Source organism: Stylophora pistillata, chromosome 11, assembly GCF_964205215.1.
Source record: "Stylophora pistillata chromosome 11, jaStyPist1.2, whole genome shotgun sequence".
NCBI classification, from domain to species: domain Eukaryota; kingdom Metazoa; phylum Cnidaria; class Anthozoa; order Scleractinia; family Pocilloporidae; genus Stylophora; species Stylophora pistillata.
In genome coordinates, this window is record NC_142529.1 from 29,138,717 (window position 1) to 29,164,381 (window position 25,665).

Below are 25,665 nucleotides of genomic sequence, written 5' to 3' on the forward strand. Positions count from 1 at the left end.
GAAACGTACGCCTGGTTGCACATGAACAGAACTTTAAAAGAGTAGCGAGTGAGGGTGGCATTTCACGTTGAAGCAAGATAACTTGGAAAGCGAACTCTAGCATTTTTGATAAAGGCTGATAGTTTCGAAAGAAACTGTTTGGGGCTGCGTCGGTGGGAGAAACGAAATAATTTGGATATATCACAGGCAGCCCAAGCTCTCTTTGAAAACCCCATATAGATATATCAACAAAGTTGAAATGGTAAATTGGCCACCAAAACCACAGGCAGCCCAAGCTCTCTTTGAGAACCACACAAGGAACACAATTTACATATCGATTTATAAGGATTTGTATGGGATTTTCGACAAGATAGCCATAGAGATAGTTAAAAGTGAAAATATTAAATAAAAATGGCTTACCTTATTCCATACGTGTCTTGCTTGCTCCTGGTGTCGTTATTTTACCGATTTCACTTGATTTAATCGATTTTTTTTTAAATCATGGTTTAAGAAGAGAAAACCAGGATTAAAAGAAACCCGCTTAAATCAAGTGAAATCGGTAAAATAAAGACACCAGGAGCAAGGAACACTCGTATAGAATAAGGTAAGCCAAATTTATTTAATATTTTCACTTTTAACTATCTCTATGGCTATCTTGTAGAAAATCCCATACAAATCCTTATAAATCGATATGCAAATTGTGTGGTTCTCAACGAGAGCTTGGGCCGCCTGTGCCGTAACGATTACAAAAGCTGACGTTTCGAGCGTTAGCCCTTCGTCGGAGCGAATAGAGGAATTGTGGGTTGCGTGTGCTTTTAAAGGCAGAAAATGGAGCTACGTTATTGGTGGGAACATGGCAACGAGAAAAACACGAATAAATTAGTGGAATGAAAAGCGTTCGTTGATCCCTGTGGGATTTAGACTGCCGGTTTGAAAGATGAGCTTTTGTTCAAGAGTTTTACGGCTTTCCGTGCTACCTAGTGTAAGGAAAGATCGCAGATTGCCATATGTTGCTTAGAATGATTAGGTAAATTAAAATGTCTAGCGACTGGTTTCGATGTGTCCTTGTCATTCCTTTCCACGTCTCGAAGGTGTTCTCGGAATCGGTCACCTAGTCTTCTGCCTGTTTCGCCGATGTATATCTTTTTGCAATAAGTGCAAGTTATGCAATAGATTACATTGGCGGAGGTGCACGTGAAGTGATCGGTGATCTAAATGGATCGTTTAGGTCCCGACCGCGCCCAACTTATTGGGCCGTTTAGGCCCAACTTGTTGGATTGTTTAGGTCCCCACCGCGCCCAAGTTATTGATCGACATTCAGCAATACAAACGTCGCATAAGGAAGATTCCGACCGCATTCCATTCACTCTCACGTTTCACCCTCACAAGCACTCAGTTAAATCCATCATTCTTAAAAACTTTAAATTACTTCAAAACGATCCAGAGACAGGCACTATCTTTTCGCAGCCTCCGCTCATTTCATTCAAACGCGACAAATACTTAGGAAATTTTTTGGTCAGACGTTCTTTTCAGACTAATGAGCAACCAGGCACTTTTAAATGCGCTCGTGCACGATGCAAAACGTGTCCTTTCATTCACAACACTGATAAAATCTCGGGTCCTAAACGATCCATTAAGATCACCGATCACTTCACGTGCACCTCCGCTAATGTAATTTATTGCATAACTTGCACTTATTGCAAAAAGATATACATCGGCGAAACAGGCAGAAGACTAGGTGACCGATTCCGAGAACACCTTCGAGACGTGGAAAGGAATGACAAGGACACATCGAAACCAGTCGCTAGACATTTTAATTTACCTAATCATTCTAAGCAACATATGGCAATCTGCGGTCTTTCCTTGCACTTAGGTGGTACGGAAAGCCGTAAAAATCTTGAACAAAAGCTCATCTTTCAAACCGGCAGTCTAAATCCCACAGGGAACAGTGAACGCTTTTCATTCCACTAATTTATTCATGTTTTTCTCGTTGCCATGCACCCACCAATAACGTAGCTCCATTTTAGTTAACACAAGGACACACAACCCACAATTCCTCTATTCGCTCCGACGAAGGCCTAACGCTCGAAACGTCAGCTTTTGTAATCATTACGGTGGCCAATTTACCATTTCAACTTTGTTGATATATCCAGATTATTGTGTTATTAAATAAATAAATTGTATTAAAGGATGTTTCAAGGAGACCTCAATTTTAAAAAAATTATTTACGTCCTTACATACAGAGCTTCTGAACAGAGGGGGGTAGAATAAATTGAGCAATGAACGTAAGTCTCACATTCTTTGAATTTCCTATTCATGGTCTTGAGGAGTTAATGTTTGTCTGATTGTGTCATAAAAAAAAGTCAAAGATATTGGCATTTTATGTGTTTTTTTTTTGTAGGCATTTATCGTGGGTGTCCTAATTAATCTCTGTTCAGAGCTACCAGATCCAGTTCCTCATCATACAAATAAAAGGAAAAACTGGTTTAGCATCCATAAGGCTTCCTTTCTATAACGTGCTTACAGAACACAGTAGTAGCGCATAAGATTGAGCATAAGAGACCATGAAAGTGAAATGGTAAACCTCGCTTCCAGGGTCTTTTTTCTTCCAGTACGACCATAACTGCGCGGATTGCGCGCATCTTGTACCCAGATCTCGCGCCACCGAGTGATTGTCGCTGTCAAGGCGGGACACACAAATACTGTGGCATCAAATATATTACGTTATTTGCGATGCGGATAACTGCGAAGAAGAAATCCTTGCATATGTTTTCTATTTTCTAATCTAAAGCTATACAGATTGGCTTCAATGGTGCACTTTATTGGGCTTGCAAAGAAAGGAAAGAAAATAATATATGATCTGCGCACGAGAACTTTACTTCCTCTTCAAGTTTACTTTCTAGAGAAATAACAATGTAATTATTTCGCAAGTACCATGGAATCTCATTCGTCCACTTTGTAGCCCTACTAAGTCAAAAAACAGAAAATAGAAGGTTTTGGCGCAAAGTCCTTTCTAAACGTATAAAAACAGGTACAGCGGGCATTCAGATTCTTCAGTAACCCTTATGGCAGTTGAATACCAAAACCTTTGCTCATTTTGAAAGTCTACTCCAGTCTTTGCCAATTCGGCTCTCCCTGAATTCGTTGAGATTTTATGATACTGTATCTCATGTCTCTGTCTCAAAATTACACGCGAGTTTTAGTCCAGTCACGCAATCCTCAAGATGGTCCAAGGAAGGATTTCCTCTCTGAATTTCTTCACCTTGCAGATTAAATATTCTTCTTTCATCCAGACCAGTTGGAATCCAATCATTCTTGGTTCTCTCCGTAAAAAAAAACTATCACCAATCTGTCCACAAGTTCTTCGTTTCCTGTGAACTCGCCATGTATCACTTTAACGTCGAAAGGGGTCAAATCATCTTCGATTTCTTGGCGTTTGTTTTGAATAAGAAACGATGCATGACGAGATCCTGTCAACACAACACAGCTGCTGCGAGAAAGTTCTTTTTTAAAATTCTGTTCCTCTGCCAGAATATCGGTGACATTTCGTAGATCTGCCACTTTTCGCAGCTTACCTTGTAAGTAATCCTTAAGCTGTTCAGCTTTAGCGCTGTCGCTTTCAGAATACAGGAACAAAACGCATTTCATTTTCAGTAATGAGCGTGTGGACAACTGAGACAGATAAACTCTCTCCCGCGCCACCCTTGGGGTAAAGGGAAGAGACGGCTCAATCTCAGACTATGAGATCACATCATTGTGTGCACTTTTTTAGAGGTGTGCATAAAAGTCAACTGCTTCGACATTGTAAAGGGAAACCTCACCAGGATCTTTGAATCAGAGTCCGTCCGCGAAACTGCGATAACAGCTGTCTAGAAAATTACAAGTAGAGCCCGGCAAAGCTACCGTATTTACCCATGTATAATACGCACTTTTTTTTCCATAAAAATAGCCATCAAAATTGCGGTGCGTATCATACACGGGCTCCATTGTTTGTCAGGCACGTTTTAATTTGCACACGTTAAAAACATAACAAAGAAAGTAACAAAATCCTACCAGTGATTGGTTGTCAGTTAAATAATCTATCAAATAGATTACTTTCATAAATGGCAGCCGGATAATATTCTTTTGTTTAAATTTAAATTAGCCCTTCTGGCCTCGTTCTCCAATGCAAAATTCAAAAGAATACATTATCTCAAGCGAGGCTAGAAGGGCTAATTTAAATTTAAACAAAAGAATATTAATCCGGCAGCCATTTATGACAGTGGTCTATGAAACATTTTCAATTTCGATCCACTAATAAATCAAAGTGACTTTTTAAGAAACAGCTGATCGAAGAAAACAACATGTGAGATTGTGACAATCTACCCTGCGAGCAGAGCCTTTTTAACCCGTCCTCGAACGTTGGAGGGTTACAAAGAAGAAAAGAAGAAAAGAAGAAGAAAAGAAGAAAAGGTTCTGCTCACAGGGTAATCACAATCGTGATCATGGCTACAAGACTTACCACTGTTAAACGTCAAAGTTGCAGTGTGTCCGACAAGTTGAGAATTATCCAGTTTGCAGAGGAACATGGCAATCGTGCTGCCGAGCGTGAGTTTGGTATTCACGAGAGTAATGTTAGACTCTGGCGAAAAAGTAGAGAAAAGCTCGAGAAGTTGCCTCGACTGAAGCGTGCTAACCGCGGAAAGACAGCTACATTGTTTATTTTTAATTATTGACTTATCTATTTTTCAACGGCCGTGAAACTAAATAATGAACAGCAAATCATTCATCAAATCATAGGTTAACATGGTCAGCGTCCCTTTAATCGAGATCGCGATTATTCATTAAAAGGGTACAAAGAAAATATAGCAATGCCATAGTCAGTCTGCCATTTACACAATTTCAATTCCGGGAAAGCACTGCTTACCGAAAGCGATAGGCTCTTCTGTTAGAGACAGGCCTCCCTCATTCCTCCTTAACAGACCTTGCACATGGGTTTTCCAGCTTACCTTTCCGAAGAGCGTACGAGTTCCGAATATACTCGAAGATTAACCAAAGATTATCTGAAGGTTTTCGAAGTTACCCGAAGATCCCTGAATTTTTCAAGGCCTGTTTTTAACTTAAAACAACTCCGAAGATTTTCTGAGTGGTGTACGAGCTCAGTGCATAGACTCCGAAGTTACTCGAGGATCCGGCCTGAGGAACAATAGAACCCCCATAAACATGGTCGAACACCTGTGAGGAATTAAGAAAACGCTGAAGAATCTACTTTTATGTTAGTTACACGGAATTTGTGATGGTGAATTTTGTCTTAGCCAAGTGAAAAGTGCATGGATATTGGGTAAATTCAAATCAGTTTGTTTCCGGTTGGATAGTTAACCACCCCGATATCCCACTCCTTTTTCCTCATCCGAAGAACAAAGAAAGATCGAAAACGCAGGCCTTGTGAAGACTTGGCATGTGGTAAAATACGCTAGTGACGCCATTGTCTAAAAATTGATCGCGAAATTTTTTTTTGAGTTAAACTTGAATTAATAACTTGAATTTTGAATAAAAATATCAGATCTACAGCCACAGCATCAGACTTTTGCCCTCACCAGCAACGTGTCTCACGTGGCCACACCAATGGGAGGGGGGGGGGGGGGGCTGGCCAAAATCATCCTTTTGGATACCCAGGGCCGTTACCACAGTCATTCAAAAGGTTAGCCAAGAAAATGGAACAGTCCACCCTGCAGTTGAACGTTAATTCTACTGAACTTGAACAAGTAAACTCGCATAAACTATTAGATGTCACGATTGACAGCCAGCTTACTTTCGACCAACATGTTGAAAATCTATGCACGAAGTTATCGCAGAGAATTGCCGTGCTGCGAAAAATAAGACGCTTTTTGCCCATTGATCAAAGGAAACTTTATTATAATGCTATGATCAAGCAGACAATGCTTTATGCATCAACCATATGGACATCTTGTTCTGCTGAGAATTTGCAGAAAGTCTTTAAACTTCAGAAACGCGCGGCACGTGTAATCCTCGGAGCTGACAGTAAAGCGAATAGCGTACAACTGTTTAGGAAATTGGATTGGGTTCCATTCTTTCATGAGGCAAAAGTCATGATAGGTCAATAATGGTGTACAAACGATTGTCTGGGGACTGTCCACCTTATATGTCCCAAATGCTCGTAAGAAATGCAGACATAAATGAAAGATCAAGCAGACATGGACAACTAAACCTCGTCTGTCCCCGATTCAAACGGGAGTCAGAGGGAGGTAGGTCTTTCACAGTATCGACCTCACGCCTCTGGAATATCTTACCACTGGACATAAGAATGAAACCTACTATCAAATGTTTTAAGAAGGCCATGTTAGATTTTTTTAAGAATAGTTATAAACGATTAGAATATTTTATCTTATAGTTTTTATAAACTTTGTAATTTTAGATTTTTAGCTCTTGATCTTTTTCCATAAATAATTAGTTTTTAATCTTTTTCAATAATTATTTGCAATATATTTTAAGAGGGTCACTGGTTTGTCAGTTTTATACTGTTATGTGTTTTACCCTCTTTAAATAAAGTTGATTATTATTATTATTTAGAATTTTTAACACCAATGTCAAAGCAGTCCTCCTCTATGGCTCTGAAACGTGGAGAACAACTAACCAAACGTCCCAGAAATTGCAGACCTTCGTCAATAAGTGCCTTAGGCGAATTTTAAAAATCAGTTGGACTGACAGGGTAACGAACGAGATGCTGTGGGAATTAGCAGGCGAGGAACCAATCATAACTCAGATCTCAAAGAGAAAGTGGAGATGGATAGGTCACATCCTAAGGAAACCGGCTAACAACATCACCCGGCAGGCACTACGTTGGAACCCTCAGGGCAAGAGAAAGAGGGGTCGTCCCAGGAACTCCTGGAGAAGAGGTGTAGAGTCCCAAATGAGAAACTGGGGCCACACTTGGGCCACTTTAGGAAGATTTGCCCAGGACAGAACCCGATGGAGGACGGAAGTGGTTAATGGCCTATGCTCCAACCGGAGCTAAGGGAATATATATATATATTATTATTATTATTTACGACATCTATGTTTAGCCAAAGGCTGTCGCCGGCGATGTCTTCTACGCAGCAGCATTCGTTTAGCGGTATGCGTCCACTCCAACCATCCGTGCCCCAAGGTTTTCCTTTACCGCTGAAACCCATCATTCCTGAATCTTCTAATCCTTTCTTTTAAATGAAGCTAAAAGGAAACATCTCAAAATGTAACGGATGTGAAGATAGATAGATAATAATCTTCAGACAGGGTGCGTTCTCACAGAAGTGGTTTTCAGAACGGCCCTGTAATTACCCACCCAACCCACCCCAGGGAGGACATCCATCACACAGTAATCTCGTGCGTGGGAAATTAACGTCTCCTACCCCAAACCTGCAGGAGACTGGACCTTCATTTATTCGTCCCTATCCGAGAAGACTAGAATATCTAACCATTTCTTGATGTTAAAGAAAGGAAGCATATTCTTCTCAGATAGTTTTAAGACCCTGAGTGTTGGTCCGGCCGGTATTGAACTCTCGACCTCCCGCACAGCAGTCCGGCGCTCTCCCAATTGAGCTAACCAGGCGGCGGTAAAGGAAGGAAGCTTTCAAAAAGACTTTCAACCTGTTGATAGCATGGCAGTCATTGGACGTTTAGAAGTGGACTGGTATCCAAATCTGTACTTAGATGGCACAAAATGCTGGAAGTTAGGAAGAGCACAAAGAATATAATACCATATTAACACAGCATGTCTGTGCATACGTCGTCCCTGGTTCCATACAGGCCACTGGCAAGGTCTGGTGAGGAGGAATGAGGGAGGCCTGTCTCTAACGGAAGAGCTTATCGCTTTCGTTAAGCAGTGCTTTCCCGGAATTGTAATTGAATAAATGGCAGACTGACTAGGGCATTGCTCTATTTTCTTTGTACCCTTTTAATGAATAATCGAGATCGAGATTAAAGGGACGCTGACCATGTTAACCTATAATTTGACGAATGATTTGCTGTTTATTATTTAGTTTCACGGCTGTTAAAAAATAGATAAGTTAATAATTAAAAATAAACAAAAGATGAAATAAACAAAGTCGATACAAAACAAATGAAGCCGGGGGTTCGATTGTTCCTCGAGGATCTCCGGGTAACTTCGGAGAACCTCGGATAGTTTTCGGTTAATCCTCGGAGTATTTATTCGGAGCTCGTACACTCTTCGGAAAAATCTTGAAAAAAGAAAATAGAAGAATTGAAAAAACAAGCCTTCAAAACTCAGGGCTCTCTGGGTAACTTTGGAAACCATCGAATAATCTTCGTGTTAATCATCGGAGTATATTCGGAGCTCGTACACTCTTCGGAAAATCATCGGAGTCGTTTTGAATTAAAAAACAGACGTTGAAATATTCCGGCGGAATTCCGGATTCCGGCTTTTCCAGACTATCTGCTGGCTTGGATTACCGAGAAAACTGAAATAATGGTCTTGCCATTCTGCCATCCATTGTGAGACTGAAAGCCCTCGAACTTGCAAAGAACGAGAAGTACAGCATTCCTGAAGGACATTTTAAAGTTAGCAATCACTGGTGTCAGCGCTTCATGAAGAGGAACGGTCTGTCACTTCGACAGAAAACAACATTAGCACAACGTCTGCCAGATGACTGACGAAGAGAAGATCGTCCGATTTCATCGCTGCATTATTGATCGCTGTAAAGAAAACAGCTTCCCACTTCATCTCATTGCTAACATGGACGAAACTCCATTGACCTTCGACATTCCACCGAATCGTACCGTAAACAAAACCGGCGAGAAAACCATCAAAACACGTACCACGGGAAATGAGAAGAATCGAGTGACAGTTGTTTTGGCGTGCTGCGGCGATGGATCAAAACTGAAACCGATGGTAATCTTCAAGAGAAAAACCATTCCTAAGATCAACAACAAGCATGGAGCTTTTGTTTCAGCCCAAGAGAAAGGATGGATGGATTCAGAACTTATGAAAGCATGGATCGAAAAAGTGTGGTGTGCGCGAATTGGTAGCTTGGGGAGGAGAAAGAGCTTGCTTGTTTACGACTCAGGTTGAAGCTCACTTGACAGATCCTGTTAGAAAGCGTCCTTGGATTCCGCGTCCTTCAAACGTGAGAGGACTACTCTTGCTTTGATTCCTGGCGGGTTAACTTCCCTTCTCCAGCCGCTCGATGTATCTTTGAATAAACCATTTAAAGATGGAGTCCGAAAGCAGTGGATGGCTGATGGAATTCACGAATTTACCGCCCATGGACGACAAAAGAAGGCTTCCGTGGAACTGATCTGTTCGTGGATTTCGCAAGAATTCCGTCCGAAATGATCGCTGCCTCTTTCCTAAGTGTGGGATCACAAACAATTTAGATGGCACATAAGGTGGATTTGTTTACAATTCAACCAAGAACAATGATGAACTTGATGATTCAGTCATCGAAAATCTATTTGAATCGGACAGCGAGTCGAAATTCCAAGGTTTCGTTGTTTAATTCAAAGACACTAAACACTCCACTTCATTTAAATCGTACGCAAGGCAGTATTAAATAATCAAGCTACCAGCAGTGCGGTGTGTAGAAATAATGTTTATGAATTGCTGTTATGATAATAATCAAAATTGTGAATTTTGGTATATCAATAAGGACTTCAAGTTGCATTTTTGGTAAAACGTTTGACTGTTATTGAATAGAAAAGCTTGTTATTATGTGCTCGGTGCGTGCGATATTTGTGGTCGAAATGGTTGTAAACATATTATTAATGAGTTTCCAGCTAATTGAATGAAAAGATAGAAGTTTTAAATCTTGGTGTTTGTCTTGAAATCTTTTTTTTTTTTTAGAAAAAGAGGTCAAAAATTAGGGTGCGTATTATACACGGGTGCGTATTATACACGGGTGCGTATCATACACGGGTAAATACGGTGGTCGAAATCGGAAATGAAAGGATGGATGGTGAAAAAACTAGGGGTTTACGCTACACAGAAATGGATAGTATTGGTTGATGATTGAAATAAATGAACGTAAAAAAGGATACACTAACAGGGAAAATATTCGCAACGTAAAACAACATAAATTAACGGGTTAAATATTCATTACAGACGGTACAAACCTCGAACAACAATATTATTTGAGCTTCTTATTTCTTTCTATCTAATAACAAATTCGAAGAGTGTCCTCTTCTACTTATACAAATATTTCTCAAGGAGGATCTAACTCCATAGACAGCAAAGAGCTTGTCTGATTTTCTGCTTCAGTGCTTGGGTTACTTCAGTAGTCTTTCAGCAGTAAAGTGTTGTAGAGTATCATTAAAGGATTGCTATTTCGAGTATTTTTAGGTTTACCTTTTGTTTTGATGAGTCTCGCCTTTTTGCGTCTACGTGTTGTTTTGGTAGATCTATAGTTTTGATCTTTTATTTTTAGTGTGTGCTTGAACTTGGCTCAGTTCACGGATTTCCTTCTTACCGTGCTAGACGTTTTAATCGCTTGTTATGGTTGGAAATAGCTAGTTTCATAGGTGGTCATGTTTGGGTTGGTAAAGCTGGCCTTAAATTTTACCCACACTGAGATCCTGTTTGTGCGCGTGATTTGCGCGTGATTCTCGTGCGCAGCTCGATCATTGGCGTTTAATTGGTTCCTTGGTGCTCGCCAAGTACTTCGGAGCGAGCAACCCGATTTTCCCCTTTGCAAAACAACAAAAACACTGCGGAAACTCTCACGGTCAGCTAACCCAAACGTGTCTACGATTTTCCTACTTAAAGCGTTGGTTCCTCACGCTAATGCATAACGATTATTAGATGCATAAAGCGCTGCTGTAGTGGCTCTCCAGAAGAAAATAAAAGAAGAAAAGTACAGTCTTGGTACCTTACGTTAATAGCCAAGCGAGTGGTTAGATCCCGCCCCCAATATATTTGGTGGAGGACCCGTCCTCAACAAAAGCGGTGAAGCACCCGTTATCTACAAGTTGGTAAAGGACGCTTTTGTAATTCCTACAATTGTGAGTGGAACTTCGCTTTTATCAGCATGCTTTTCCGTTGCAAGCTAATTTGACTTTCTAAATCTGAGTGGTAGCCGAGTTCTTTTATAATGATTTAGTCAACGTAGAATGTAACAGTTTATTTAGTGTATAGATCAGTTAGCTTCTGATTTGATTATCGCTGTTAATGGTCAATTTTATGGTTTGGATTTTCAATAACGCGTCTGTAACGTTTTCTCTTTATTAGTACCGTTTTCGATTACGTTGCTTTCATTTTTGGGAAATTTGGCTCATGTAGTATCTCTTAAATATTCATCCTGATTACTAGGCAGCGAGTGCGAGCCCTGACGGAAGAAGCCGTTCGCCAGGAAACTTTAGCTGTGAGTTCGGGTTCGAATGAGTGGCCAGCCCCTCCTCTACCGGTCAGAAATCGGGAGTATCAAAATTATATATTATAAATTATAAATTTTTATATACGAGGCGATTGAAATAACAAGGCAAGATGGTAACTCGATCATTATTTGATCATACCAGACGATTACACGGTATAGCATAAAGTCGTGACACTAGCCTGACTCAATCCAAAAGTATTCATAACATAACCAAAGTAAAGCGCGCGCTCTGATTGGTCAATTCAGCGTCCTCCATTTGCCCATCGGTGTACGCTTCTGACGTGAGCAAATACAAAGACTATTTTTCCGCGCGCGCTTGTTTTTTCTGGTCACGTAAGATTCCGTAAGATTTGTTAAATAAAAGGGAACTCTTTAGCTACAATGTATCAATGTTATGTTATAAAACAAATGGTAAACACCACAGCGTACACTATTGAGTTATGGATGCACTTGGGAGGTTTGCTAAGCTTTCAAGAAGCTAGAGTCGCTCTCGGCCATCGCCTCGAGCGACTCTTACGCTTCTTTCGTGCTTAGCAACCTCCCGCCTGCATCCATAACTCAATAGTGTACGCTGTGGTGTTTACCATTTGTTAATTTTATCATGAGGTATATGCGTTTCAAAGTTATAACTGTTTGTCTCTTAGCCCCAACAACAAGGCAAGGAGACTGTCCACGCATCGTAAACAAAGATAGCAAATAACGCGTAGCTTGTAATAATGACTGCGTCAAATGCGTAGCAGCGGGCAGCGACTCCGGTGTTCGTGAAGCACTGACATCCAATAAGAAGTTATGAGAGGCTGGGAAACAAGACCAACCAACAGATCAGTTGTAACCAAAAAAACTATACAAGAGTTTGGATGGCGGATGAAGGGAAGATTCCTTTTCAAGAGTGACAACTGATAAGAGTATTTCCAAGAAACGCTGTGATAATGAAGAGAATGTGGACTGCTGAGAAAGGAATTTATTCTTGTTGAAGCCTTCCAACCGAAGAAGAGGAGTATAGCAGTTCCTCAAATGTTTTGGTCTGTGTTCCACCTACAGCGAAATTTGTTGTTGGTATAATTCTGTTTATGTTTCCATTTCCTTGAAGATCATTTGTGATTGAAACAGAAAGTATTTCGTCTGAACCGTACACACCCAGCCTCGATTAATGCAACATTGCTTCTGTAATTATAGTCACTTTAGGACTTCCTCACCAGCGTTTACACATTCAAAGTGTGTCAGAAAAATTGTCTGTTGTGTCCAAAAAGTGAGTTTTTTTTCTGGAAACTATGAAATGCCTCAGGTATGAAAAAGCAATAAGAAGACAATGGGGAGACATCTTGTCATTTTTTTTAACAGGGCGACAAACAATCCTTTTTACCTACACCAAATATCTTTGAAAGAGTGCTAACTACGTATCCATATCATTTGTACGAAGTTAAGACTTGAATCATTTCAGCCATGAAAAACTGGAAATAAAAGTTCAAGCTAGCGATTTTACTTGGTCTAGGAAAAAATGATTGGATTCGTGACAAAATCCGAATGCATTATACTATTGAAATTCAAATTTTGGTCACAGGAGCGAACTTCTTTAAAAATGTTTGATTCAAATCTGTTATTGAAAAGGTTTCCAGCTTTTTCTCTCTCCCATTTGCATCCCGGACTAAAATAAAAAAAAAAAAAGAAATACCGTAACAAGATGTTTTACTACCACCGCTTTTGCTAGTACATTCTCTACCTTCCTTCTCTTTTTTCCAGTAATAAATGGCAAAATTTTGCCAGTGGGGCAATGTGATATATTTTTCAGTTATTTTGTTTCTTCATCCCTTTGGTTGACGAGATCAGAAAAAGGTCTTAGTATCACGCAAGCTGAGGTGATTCAAATCTTGTTGTTGTTATTATCTGAACCATTAATAACGTTTCTTATAATTAACAATTATTCCACGAGCGCGCGTTGGATATGAGATGATAGATAGCCAACGAGGCGCGTAGCGCCGAGTTGGCTATAATCATCTCATATCCAACAAGCGCGAGTGGAATAATTGTTTTATTAAAAACGTTAACTTAAATTATTAAATTTTGTTAAATTTAGCTCCCTTTTAATTTTAAGCTGATACGTACACTTACCATATTTGTAGATTATGGTATATTGGCTGATATACCATAATGGCTAAGCCAATAAAAAGTCTTGAATTGCATTATCCAATGATCTAGTTTTTAATAATGTAAATTATCTTATAATCAAATAATCTTATAATGTTCCATAATGTGCCTTGATGAAGGCATTAGATGGGAGTGTCGAAACGTTGGGTCTATGAATTGTAACTTCTTGGTTACATCTATTAAATCTTTAATACAGAGTAGCATCAAACCATGTGTGATTGTGAACTTTAATATAACCGATGTTCTGAGACATTTAAGGAAAAAATAAACTTAAAATCTCTAAAACTCATAATTATGGACATTCTTCAAATAAATTCTTTAGGGATCTAACTCCATGGACGGCAAAGTGCTTGTCTGATTGTCTGCTTCACTACTCTTCCAGCAGTAAAGGAACTGGTTTAAAGTCGAGTCAAAGGAAATCGAGGCAACTGCTACTTCCCTTAAGGTGTGATGAATATGTGTTACTGTTAGCGATTGCAATTGACACCATAAAGTATGGTGCATAACAGACCACTAATGCTAACTGCCGCCATAGTACACTGTGCACTGCCTTTTTGTATCGCGCCGTGTTCAGTGCATTTGGTTGGCTCGGCTGTGCTTGGACATGGTCTTGTACTTAAGCCAGATGATGACTAAGACAAACATATTATATATGAGGCGAGTGAAATAATAAGGCAAGATGGTATAACTACAGAGCCACACAAAATCAGTATACGGTAATCTAATGTGTACCATAAAGCAATGACGCTAGATACAATCCAAAAGAAAGCTACAATGATATGTGTGCGCTTCAAAGTTACAATCTCTCTGTATCTTAACCCCAAAAGCAGGGCGAGAAGCCTGTCCACGCTTATGGCCGTTATCGTCATCAAAGACAATCCACGTTATGCATAGGATGTGATGGGTGAGGCTGCTTCAAATGCGTATCGACAAAGACTACGATGTGCCTGAACCAAGGACATCCAATAAGTAGCATAGAGAGGCTGGCTGACAAGACCAACCAGAAGATCAGTTGTTGCCAGGCAACGATATAAGAGTTTGGACGGCGGATGCAGGGAAGGATAAGAAGATTCCCAAAAAATGCTGTGATGGTAAGAAGAATGTAGATTGAAAAGAAAGAAATTTGAAATTCTTGTTAAAACACACCAACCAGAGAGGGGGAGCAATGTAGTTTTTGTAATGTTTTCGCCTGTGTTCCACCTCTAGTGAGATTTGTTGTCGACATTATTCTGTATCTGTTTCCTTTTTCTTAGGGTGAGGTTATCTGTGATTGCAACGAGAAATATTTTTTCTTAACAGCAACACAACGACGATCACTGAAATCCTAATTCCTAAAGAAAGTCCACCGTAAACCAAAATTCCTCACCAGTGTTTAATTCTTTGTGTGTCAAAAAATGCCTCGAACCTGCGAGGTACCTCAGTTAAGAAATAACACTGAAAGGCAAATTTGGAGACATTTGTCACTGAACCTCCACTGAGAGGATGCCAATTTAGTGTTCCTGTCATATAATTATTTGTGGGGTTGAAACTTGCATCATTACCTGCAGCCTCACCAAGCGTAATAAATAGTTTAAACCAGTGATTTTAATCGATCTTTGAAAAAATTGAATTTTAACAATCTCCGAAACGCACCAAACTATTCAAATTCAAATTTTGGTCCCAGCTGCGAACTTTTTGTAAAATGTGTGAATTTTATCCATGTAGTTAAATGCACTTTGCAGTTTTTCTCTCTTCTTTACGTATCTGACAAGTACCTGAACCGAAATTGTAAACAAAAGCAAAATATTACGCAAGCAAACCATTTTCTACATTTTTCTTTACCTTTGTCAGTTGGCTATCCTCATTTAGCCAGCGAATTCATAGTGACCATCCCTGATAATGAAGAACCGAAGGTAGTTTACTGGACCCTAGATCCAATTTTTTTTCTTCCAATGTCTTGTTCACAAGAGGACCAAGAAAATACTTTCGTGTTAGGTAAACTTTCATGTAAAAGGAAATTTACTGACAACTTATTGATCGAGATGGAAAATAAAGGGATGGGTTGTCAAACCTATCACTGACTCGATGAAAAATCTATTTCATTGTAGATTTTTATTATTTTTATCATCGTTTATAAAACCTTAGTTTCACTAAGCTCCGCCTTTAGCTATTGTTAGCCATCTTTCAAGCTCGACTGTAAATTACCGTGTGCTTCATATCGTGTACTGACGAACGAATTAGTTGTCAAAACTTTGTCAAAGTTTATGAGACATCAGTTGTCTATTGTGTCTAAAAAGTTACTCTTTTTCGGAACTTGTGAAGTGTCTCAAATGGTATGAAATGTTAATAAAAGGCACGCCAAGTATAGAGACATCTATCGTATCATTTTTGAAAGTGTGGCAAACAATCTCGCTTTATTTGATAGGGTGCTTTTCAAATGTCCTTATCATGATCTGCATGAAGTTCAAACTTGAATCATTATCAGCCTTCGGTAAACTGGAAATAATAAAAAATAAAAGCTGACGATTTTACTTAGTCTAAGAGAACACTGGATTCGTGACAATCTCCGAAAGCCAGCAACAAACTGTTGAAATTGAAATTTTTGTCACAGATGCCAACTTATTTCAAAATATTTGAGTTAAATTTGCCATGAACAAAGTTTTGGAGGCTATTTTTCTTGTTTTTGTATCCCCGGACTAAAATCTCAAATAAAAACCGTGACAGGATGTTAAGCTTCTAAACCATGTTTTTTCAATTTTACGGAATTTGTTCTCTTGCTTTCTTCAGAATATTCAAAATGATCGCCGGTTGTAATATTTTTAATGGTGCAATGCTCTAAACTCTCCTCTGATCACGACGGTTACTCGTTAAAACTGAAGGGAATTTATCAATTGCGGCTGGAAATCAATGGATATATATGTACCAATTGTTTAAGCGCCTCACGATGATTGAATCTAATTTACCTCAAGATGACGAGGATAAAAATTAAGCTGCACGTTGAGCAATAAAGCGTCCACATCAAGCGATTTCCCTAAAGAAGCAAACAAAGGTGGAAATTGTTTAACATAACATAAAAATATGTCGAGAATTCTCTGTAACTACTCTAATGTTCCTGAACCACAAACATCATTATCCAAAAAGTAGCATAGAGGGGCTGGCTAACAAGACCAACCAACAGATCACTTGTTGCCAGACAACAACACAAGAGTTTCGACATCGGATGAAGGGAAGATTCTTTGTGAAGAGCAACGAAGCTAACAGAATCGCCAAGAAATGCTATTATGGAGATCAGTACTCTAGGCTGTTAGGAGAGAATTTTTAAATTATTGTCGGGAAAGAGATGTAGTTCTTAAAATGTTTTGGTCAGCGTTCCACCTCTACTGTTATTTGTTGTAGACTTCATTCTCTTTTCGTTTCCTATTTCTTGAAGTAGGTTATCCGTGATTGCAACGAGAAATATTTCGTCTAAACAGCAATACAACAACGATCACTAAAACCTTACTCAGTTCCTACATAATAATCAGATAGACTTTCTCATCATCTTTTACTCGTTTGAAAACATCACAGAGAAAATTGTCTGTTGTGTCAAAAAGCCTATTTTTGTCGCTTTAACTTGTCACGTACAGCGACGTGCCGCTATGCTAATAACGATATTGATAGGGTGTCAGTTTTATTGATAGGGTGTCAATCAAATGTCCATATAATTTGTGTAAAGTTGAGGCCTGACTTGTCATCAGCCTGAGCAAGCTAAAAATAAAGAAACTAAAACAACCGGTTATAGTCAATTTTATTTCATACGAATTCTTAAAGTTTGTTAACATACACAAGCAAGGGAACCATCTTTACATATTCATAAGAATTACGGAAAATTTTCTGATAACAAGACAAATTCGAGACTAAACGTCGACCAATGCAACTCGATTCGCAATATGAAGTCAATAACAAGCTTCTCTCTTTAAGTTAGTAAAAAACGTTGACTTTAAAAAACTCTTTTAACTACCCTTTGAAGTTTTATCCAGTACTTTTATATTGCTAAAAGAAGATTAAACATGAAATTAAAATGCATGCATACCTTTCTTTAATTATGCCTTGCCGTATTTAAGATCATTGGTGGTTAGCTAACACGAAAAATACTTTTGAAAAGAGATGGTTGGTGTTTCTATTGCCTTTCTTTCAGTTTTTTCTGTAAAATAGCTATTAAGTGCACACAACAAGCAATTTTTTTTAATGAGTACTCGATTAAAAGTGAGAGCCTCACAGGGCTTTGCGTTACAGAAATCAATGATTGACATTAATCAATATATAAAACATAAATTAACGGGGAAAATATTCACAACACAAAAAACATAAATTAACGGATAAAATGTCCACAACAGACTATGTACAAACTTCGAACAACAATATCATTTGAGCTTTTTATTTCTTTCTATCTAATAACATATTTGACGGGCGTTTTCATACAATAATTGTGTAATCACTTTCAGCTTTAGAAATACTATATATAAGTCGAGGAAGACCTAACTCCATGGAAAGCAAAGTGCTTGTCTGATTGTCTGCTTCACTGCTTGTCTTACTTCACTTATCTTCCAGCAGTAAAGGAACGGGTTTAGCGTCGAGTTAAAGTAAACTAATATAACTGCTGCAGACCTCAATATTAGTAAGTGTGATGAATATGTTTTACTGTAAGCGATTACAATTTCCACTATTAAGTATGGTACATAACAAACAACTAATGCTAACTGCACCCACAGTGCACTGTACACTGCCTTTTTGTATCGCGCCATGTTCAGTACATTTGCTTGGCTCGGCTGTTGTTGGACATGATCTTGTACTTGAGCCTGATGATGACTGAGACCCCGAAAAATTTTTATATACGAGGCTACTGAAATAACAAGACAAGATGGTACAAATATATGGGTAGACCAACGGATTATACAGCAACCTAATGTGTAGTATAAAGCAGTGACACTAGATAAAATCCAAAAGGTAGATATAATGATGCATGTGCGCTTCAAAGTTACAATTTGTCTGTATCTTAGCCCCAACAGCAGGGCGAGAAGTCTATCCACACTTATGGCCGTCATCGTCATCAACGAAACTTCACATAATGCATAGCCTGTAAGGGCGGTGGCGTCAAGTGCGTATCGACAGAGATTCCATTGTTCGTGAACCACAGACATATTATGAATAGTATTCAGAGGCTGGGCAACAAGACCAACCAACAGATCAGTTATTGCCAGACAACGATACAAGAGTTTGGACGGCGGATGAAGGGAAGATTCTTTGTGAAGGGCAACGAGGATAAGAGAATTGCCAAGAAATGCTGTGATGGAGAGGAGAATGCCAACTGCTGCGAAAAGTACGTATACTGATTCTTTTTGGAGTCCACTAACCAGAGAGGGGGAGCAATATAGTTCTTTAAATGTCTTGGTCTGTAATCTAACTCCAGTGAAATTTGTTGTTGACATTATTCTGTGATCGTTTCCTTTTTCTTGAACTGCGGTTATCTGTGATTGTAACGAAAAATATGTCATCTAAACAGCTACACAACGACGACGTACATCCTACATAGTAATCATATAAAGGCTTACTCATAACTGTTCACTCGTTTTAAAATCGTCAGGGAAATTGTCGCTTTAACTTGTCAGGTACACCCCGTATGAAATAGGAATAATAGGCAAATATATAAAAACACCTGTAACATTATCTTTGTTTTCTTTGTGGGACAAAAAATCCCACTTAACTTAGCCTACATGCAGGCATTCATTATTAACGCTTCAATACGAGTTACTTGACCCGTGAATAAGTTTGAGGCCTCTAGCAACACGACTTGTAGGCGAAGGAACGACGTGCCATGATAGTGCTAATAACTGAGGACCTGCTCCCAAGGTGGCTTGGTTTCATTGATAGAGTGTCAATCAAATGTCCATATCAGTTGAGTACAGTTGAGGCTTGAATCATTATTAGCCTCAGCATTCGAATAAAAAGAAGATTCAAGCTGAGGATGTTCAACCCATGTTAACCAGTCCAGAAAATTCGAATGCATACATCGATTACGAAGTTGACGTATGGCCACACATGCAAACTTATTTAAAATATTTTAATTCAACCGTATAATTAGTAACATTTTGTGGCTCTTTTATCTCCCTTTCGTATCCGACAAAAACTAGAGCAAAAAATAAGAAGAGCAAAAAATTACGAGAACAAACAACTTTCTGTCGTTTCTTTCACAGATCTGTTGTTGCCACATAACGATACACGAGTTTCGTTCGCGGATGAATGGAAGATTTTAAGTGAAGGGCAAAAAGGATAAGAAAATTGCTAATAAATGCTGTGATGGAAAGGAAAATTTGGACTGCTGAGAAAGAAATGAATTGCCTTTGTCGTCCATCCATCGAAATAGGGTTGCATAGAAATGAGGCTATGTTCACGCGGTTCTAAACGAGTTTTCGACCGGCTGAAAAACTCGACCGGACATTCTGTTCACACGGAATTGTGCGAAAGTTTCCTTCTGTTAAGATGGAACTGATAACCGGATGAAGTTTGTGACACCCGTCAGTGGTTTTACCATCTCCTCATGCGCACACCATTTCTTTAATCAAGTGCAAAATGGCCTCTAGAACTGAAGAGAAAAGTCAATTCAGATAGTAGCACGGATAACGAATATTTCACTTGGACGGATGAGGAGACAGCACTACTGCTTAATGTTGCTTTATCGTATAAAATTGAGAAAACCTGCGACTGCTGAAAAGGAATTGATTCTTGTTGAAGCGTTCCAACCGAAGAAGGGGAGTATAGCAGTTCTTCAAATGTTTTCGTTTGTGTTCCACCTCCACTGAAATTTGTTGTTGGTATTTCGTCTGAACAGTACACACCCAGCCTCGATCAATGAAACATTGCTTCTGTAATTATATTCACTTTAAGACTTCCTCACAAGCATTTACTCATTGATGATGCGTCAGAAAAATTGTCTTTTGAGTCCAAAAAATGAGTCTTTTTAATTAATTTTTTTTTAAATTTTTTTAGAGCAATTTTCAAGCTCAATGCCTTTTGTTTTATACATGATATTAAAATTTTGTTGAATTTTCTTATACAAATTTTTTCAATTATATTCTTTGCAAATAAGAATTAGTCATTAAACGAAGTGTGTATCCATGAGTTTTTCTTGGATTTTTACTAAACATTTTGACGTATTTTTCATCGATTTTAAAGCATTTTGTCATTTTTTTTGTAAATACTTTTAGTGATTATAGTGTATAAAGGTATTATAACTTTCTTTTTCTGGAACCTATGAAGTTTCTCAGGTATGAAAAAGCAATAAGAAGAAAATGGGAAGACATCTGTGTTGTCATTTTTTTTTTTAACAAGTCGACAAACAATCCTTCTTCACCTGCATCAAATATCTTTGAAAAGGTGCAAACCAAGTGTCCATATCATTTGCATGAAGTTATGACTTGAATCATTTTCAAACAAGAAAAACTGGAAATAAAAGTTCAAGATAACGATTTTAGTTGGTCTAGGAAAAATTTGGATTCGTGAGAATTTCCGAATGCATTATACTATTCAAATTCAAATTTTGGTCGCAGGAGCAACTTCTTTTAAAATGTTTGAATTAAATTTGTTATTAAATAGGCTTCCAGCTTTTTTTTCTCTTCCTTTTGCATCCCGGACTAAAATTAAAAAAAAAAACCGTAACAAGATGTTTTGCTATCAAACCGCTTTTGCTCTTTCATTCTCCACCTTTGCTATTTCATTCTCTGTTTCCTTTTTCTTAGGGTGAGGTTACCTGTGATTGCAACAAGAACTAAATTTTCTTAACAGCAACACAACGACGATCACTGAAATCCTACTTCCTAAAGAAAGTCCACCGTAAACCAAAATTCCTCACCAGTGTTTAATTCTTTGTGTGTCAAAAAATGCCTGGAACCTGCGAGGTACCTCAGTTAAGAAATAACACTGAAAGGCAAATTTGGAGACATTTGTCACTGAACCTCCACTGAGAGGATGCTAATTAAGTGTTCCTGTCATATAATTATTTGTGGGGTTGAAACTTGCATCATTACCTGCAGCCTCACCAAGCGTAATAAATAGTTTAAACCAGTGATTTTAATCGATCTTTGAAAAAATTGAATTTTTAACAATCTCCGAAATGCACCAAACTATTCACTTTCAAATTCTGGTCCCACCTGCGAACTTTTTGTAAAATGTTTGAATTTTATCCATGTAGTTAATTGCGCTTTGCAGTTTTTCTCTCTTCTTTCCGTATCTGACAAGTACTTGAACCAAAATTGTAAACAAAAGCAAAATATTACGCAAGCAAACCATTTTCTACATTTTTTTTACCTTTGTCAGTTGGCTATTCTCATTTAGCCAGCGAATTCATAGTGACCATCCCTGATAATGAAGAACCGAAGGTAGTTTACTGGACCCTAGATCCAATTTGTTTTCTTCCAATGTCTTGTTCACAAGAGGACCAAGAAAATACTTTCGTGTTAGGTAAACTTTCATGTAAAAGGAAATTTACTGACAATTTATTGATCGAGATGGAAAATAAAGGGATCGGTTGTCAAACCTATCAATGACTCGATGAATAATTTATTTCATTGTAGATTTTTATTATTTTTATCATCGTTTATAAAAACCTTAGTTTCACTAAGCTCCGCCTTTAGCTATTGTTAGCCATCTTTCAAGCTCGACCGTAAAATTACCGCGTGCTTCATGTAGTGTACTGGCGAACGAATTAGTTGTCAAAACTTTGTCAAAGTCTATGAGACATCAGTTGTCTATTGTGTCTAAAAAGTTACTCTTTATCGGAACTTGTGAAGTGTCTCAAATGGTATGAAATGTTAATAAAAGCACGCCAAATACAGAGACATCTATCGTATCATTTTTGAAAGTGCGGCAAACAATCTCTCTTTGTTTGATAGGGTGCTTTTCAAATGTCCTTTCATGATCTGCATGAAGTTCAAACTTGAATCGTTATCAACCTTCGGTAAACTGGAAATAATAATAATAAAAAAAAGCTGACGATTTTACTTAGTCTAAGAGAACACTGGATTCGTAACAATCTCCGAAAGCCGGCCTCAAACCGTTGAAATTGAAATTTTATCACAGATGCCAGTTTATTTTAAAATATTTCATTTGACTTTCTAATGAACACAGTTTTGTAGCTTTTGTCTCGCCGCTCAGACAGATCAGTTATTTCCAAACAATGATACAAAAGTTTGAACCGCTGATGGAAGGAAGATCCCTTGTGTACGGCAACAAGAATAAGGGAATTTCCAAGAAATGCTGTTGTTGAAGCTCACTCACTAAAGAGAGGGAGCATAGGAGTTCTTGTATTGTTTTCGTCTACGTTCCACCTCTAGTGAGATTTGTTGTCGACATTATCAGTTTCCTTTTTCTTCTCGTGTATCTGTGACTGCAACGAGAAATATTTGTCTAAACTGCTCACACCAAGCTACGATCGCTGAAACCCCACTCCTTTAAAATTAGTCACATAAAGACCACCTAACCAGCGTTTATTCATTTAAAAATGCCTTGGGAAATTTTCTGTTGTTTCAAAAACTGATTTTTTTTTCTGAAACCTATTTGGTGCCTCACGTATGAAATAGCAAGAAAATGAAATTGTATAGACACCTGCTTCAGTTTTTACAGAGCACTGAACAAAGAGTCTCTCTTTACCTGGATCATTTCATCCGAATAATTTCAAGCGAATATTTTGGTATGAAGAAGGTTTTCTTTTATGTAGTAAGTGATTGAAGTCTTCTTGTTGCGATTCTCTTGAACGATTGAAAATTCTCTTTTCGCAATGAAAGTTGTTATCCAATATTGAAGTAAACATGATAATTTATTGATGGAGATGGAAATGAAGGGATGGGTGGTCAAAACCTGTCAAGACTCGATGAACAATTCTTTTCATTCTAGTTTTTTTAGCATCACTTGTGAACATTAAGTTGCGCACTGCTCTGCCTCTAACCAACTCTAACTAATCTTTCAAGCTCGACTGTAAAACTTTGCTTTAAATCTGTTGTTATACTGATCGACGGGGAACTAGCTGATGGACAAACCAAACGAGTGACTATTACTTAAGAGATGCAAAAATTTATGCAATTCTCTGATACGGTTTAGGAGTTTATCCAGGAAATTTTCAATTTCCCCTTTAAATTCTCGTTGATTATTCCGAACAGCAACTGCAGCTGAACCTCTAAACAGTTACGAGTGGGCCGAAACCAGTTTTTCTATCTCAATTAGTAGAGATTAGTTTAAAAAAATTAGTACTTAAAGGTAATATTGTTGGCAAAACAATGACATCGGCAATGTTTCTGTTTGACAATGCGATAAGGGAACTCTTTCTTGCAACCCTTTATAAAAGATGAATTAAGTAGTACATAAGATACATTGTCATTTAAGGGCCGATTATTAAGTGGAGATGTTCTTCCTTTATTGTATTCAATACTAAACTAAAGATCTGTATAAAGTTCAGACTTGACACATAATCAGCCTCAGGAAACTGAAAATACAAAGTTCAAGCTAGCGACTTTATTTGGCCTAAGCAAGAAATCGTCTAAGGAAAGAAATTCGTGACAATCTCCGAATGTCTCAAATGATTGAGATTCTAATTTTTGTCACAGATGCCAACCTATTTCAAAATATTTGAGTTAAATTTGCCCTGAACAAAGTTTTGGAGGCTATTTTTCTTGTTTTTGTATCCCCGGACTAAAATCTCAAATAAAAACCGTGACAGGATGTTAAGCTTCTAAACCATGTTTTTTCAATTTTACGGAATTTGTTCTCTTGCTTTCTTCAGAATATTCAAAATGATCGTCCTTTGTAATATTTTTAATGGCGCAATGTTCTAAACTCTCCTCTGATCACGACGGTTACTCCTTAAAACTGAAGGGAACAAAATAATTTATCGATTGCGGCTGGAGATCAATGGATATATATGTACGAATTGTTAAGGCGCCTCACGAGGATTGAATCTAATTTACCTCAAGATGACGAGGATAAAAATTAAGCAGCACGTTGAGCAATAAAGCGTCAACATCAAGCAATTTCCCTAAAGAAGCAAACAAAGGTGGAAATTGCTTAACATAACATAAAAATATGTCGAGAACTCTCTGTAACTACTCCAATGTTCCTGAACCACAAACATCATGATCCAAAAAGTAGCATAGAGAGGCTGGCTAACAAGACCAACCAACAGATCAAGTTGTTGCCAGACAACGACACAAGAGTTTCGACATGGGATGAGGGAAGATTCTTTGTAAAGAGCAACGAAGATAACAGAATCGCCAAGAAATGCTATTATGGAGATCAGTACTGTAGATTGTTAGGAGAGGATTTTTAAATTAAGGTCGAAGTACACCAACCAGGGAGGGACAGAGATGTAGTTCTTAAAATGTTTTGGTCAGTGTTCCACCTCTACTGGTATTTGTTGTCGACTTCATTCTGTTTTCGTTTCCTATTTCTTGGAGTAGGGTATCCGTGATTGCAACGAGAAATATTTCGTTTAAACAGCAACACAACAACGATCACTAAAACCTTACTCAGTTCCTACATAATAATCAGATAGACTTTCTCATCATCTTTTACTCGTTTGCGGAAAACATCACAGAGAAAACTGTCTGTTGTGTCAAAAAGCCTATATTTGTCGCTTTAACTTGTCACGTACACCTCGTATGAAATTGGAATAAGGGGCAAATATATGAAAACACCTGTCACATTAATATTGTTTTCTCTGTGCGACAAACTACCCCTCTTTACTCAGCCTACGGGCAGGCACTCATTATTAACGCTTCAGTACGAGTTACTTGGCTCGTGAATAAGTTTGAGGCCTTGAGCAACACGTGGGCAGAGGAGCGACGTGCCGCTATGCTAATAACGAGGAACAGCTCGTAAGCTGGCCTAGTTTTATTGATAGGGTGTTAATCAAATGTCTATATAATTTGTTAAGTTGAGGCCTGACGTCATCAGCCTCAGTGATTTAAAAATAAAGAAACTAAATCAGCCGGTTATAGTCTATTTTATTTCATACGGATTCTTAAAATTTGTTAACATACACAAGCAAGAGAACCATCTTTACATATTCATAAGCATTACGGAAAATTTTCTGATAACAAGACAAATTCGAGACTAAACGTCGACCAATGCAACTCGTTTCGCAATATGGCGTCGATAACAAACCTCTTTCTTT

General features: G+C 38.2%; 1 protein-coding gene, 1 long non-coding RNA gene and 1 pseudogene across 2 annotated transcripts in view; all 3 read right to left on the reverse strand.

The window, feature by feature from the left end:
* The window catches only part of LOC148721062 (uncharacterized), an 87,306-nt gene extending 70,550 nt beyond the window's left edge, over positions 1 to 16,756 (reverse strand). Inside the window, exon 1 of the long non-coding RNA XR_015993053.1 lies at positions 16,430 to 16,756. This is a non-coding gene — a long non-coding RNA (uncharacterized LOC148721062). The remainder of the gene's footprint in view (positions 1 to 16,429) is intronic.
* LOC148721068 (uncharacterized) lies at positions 2,780 to 3,944 on the reverse strand (annotated as a pseudogene).
* Positions 16,757 to 17,239: 483 nt separating the features above from the next.
* Positions 17,240 to 19,451, reverse strand: LOC148721069 (melanocyte-stimulating hormone receptor-like). Its single transcript, XM_088738015.1, has one exon. It carries the CDS (start codon positions 18,998 to 19,000, stop codon positions 17,984 to 17,986), a length of 1,017 nt encoding a protein of 338 aa, XP_088594141.1. The 5' UTR covers positions 19,001 to 19,451; the 3' UTR covers positions 17,240 to 17,983.
* Between the last annotated feature and the right edge of the window lie 6,214 nt (positions 19,452 to 25,665).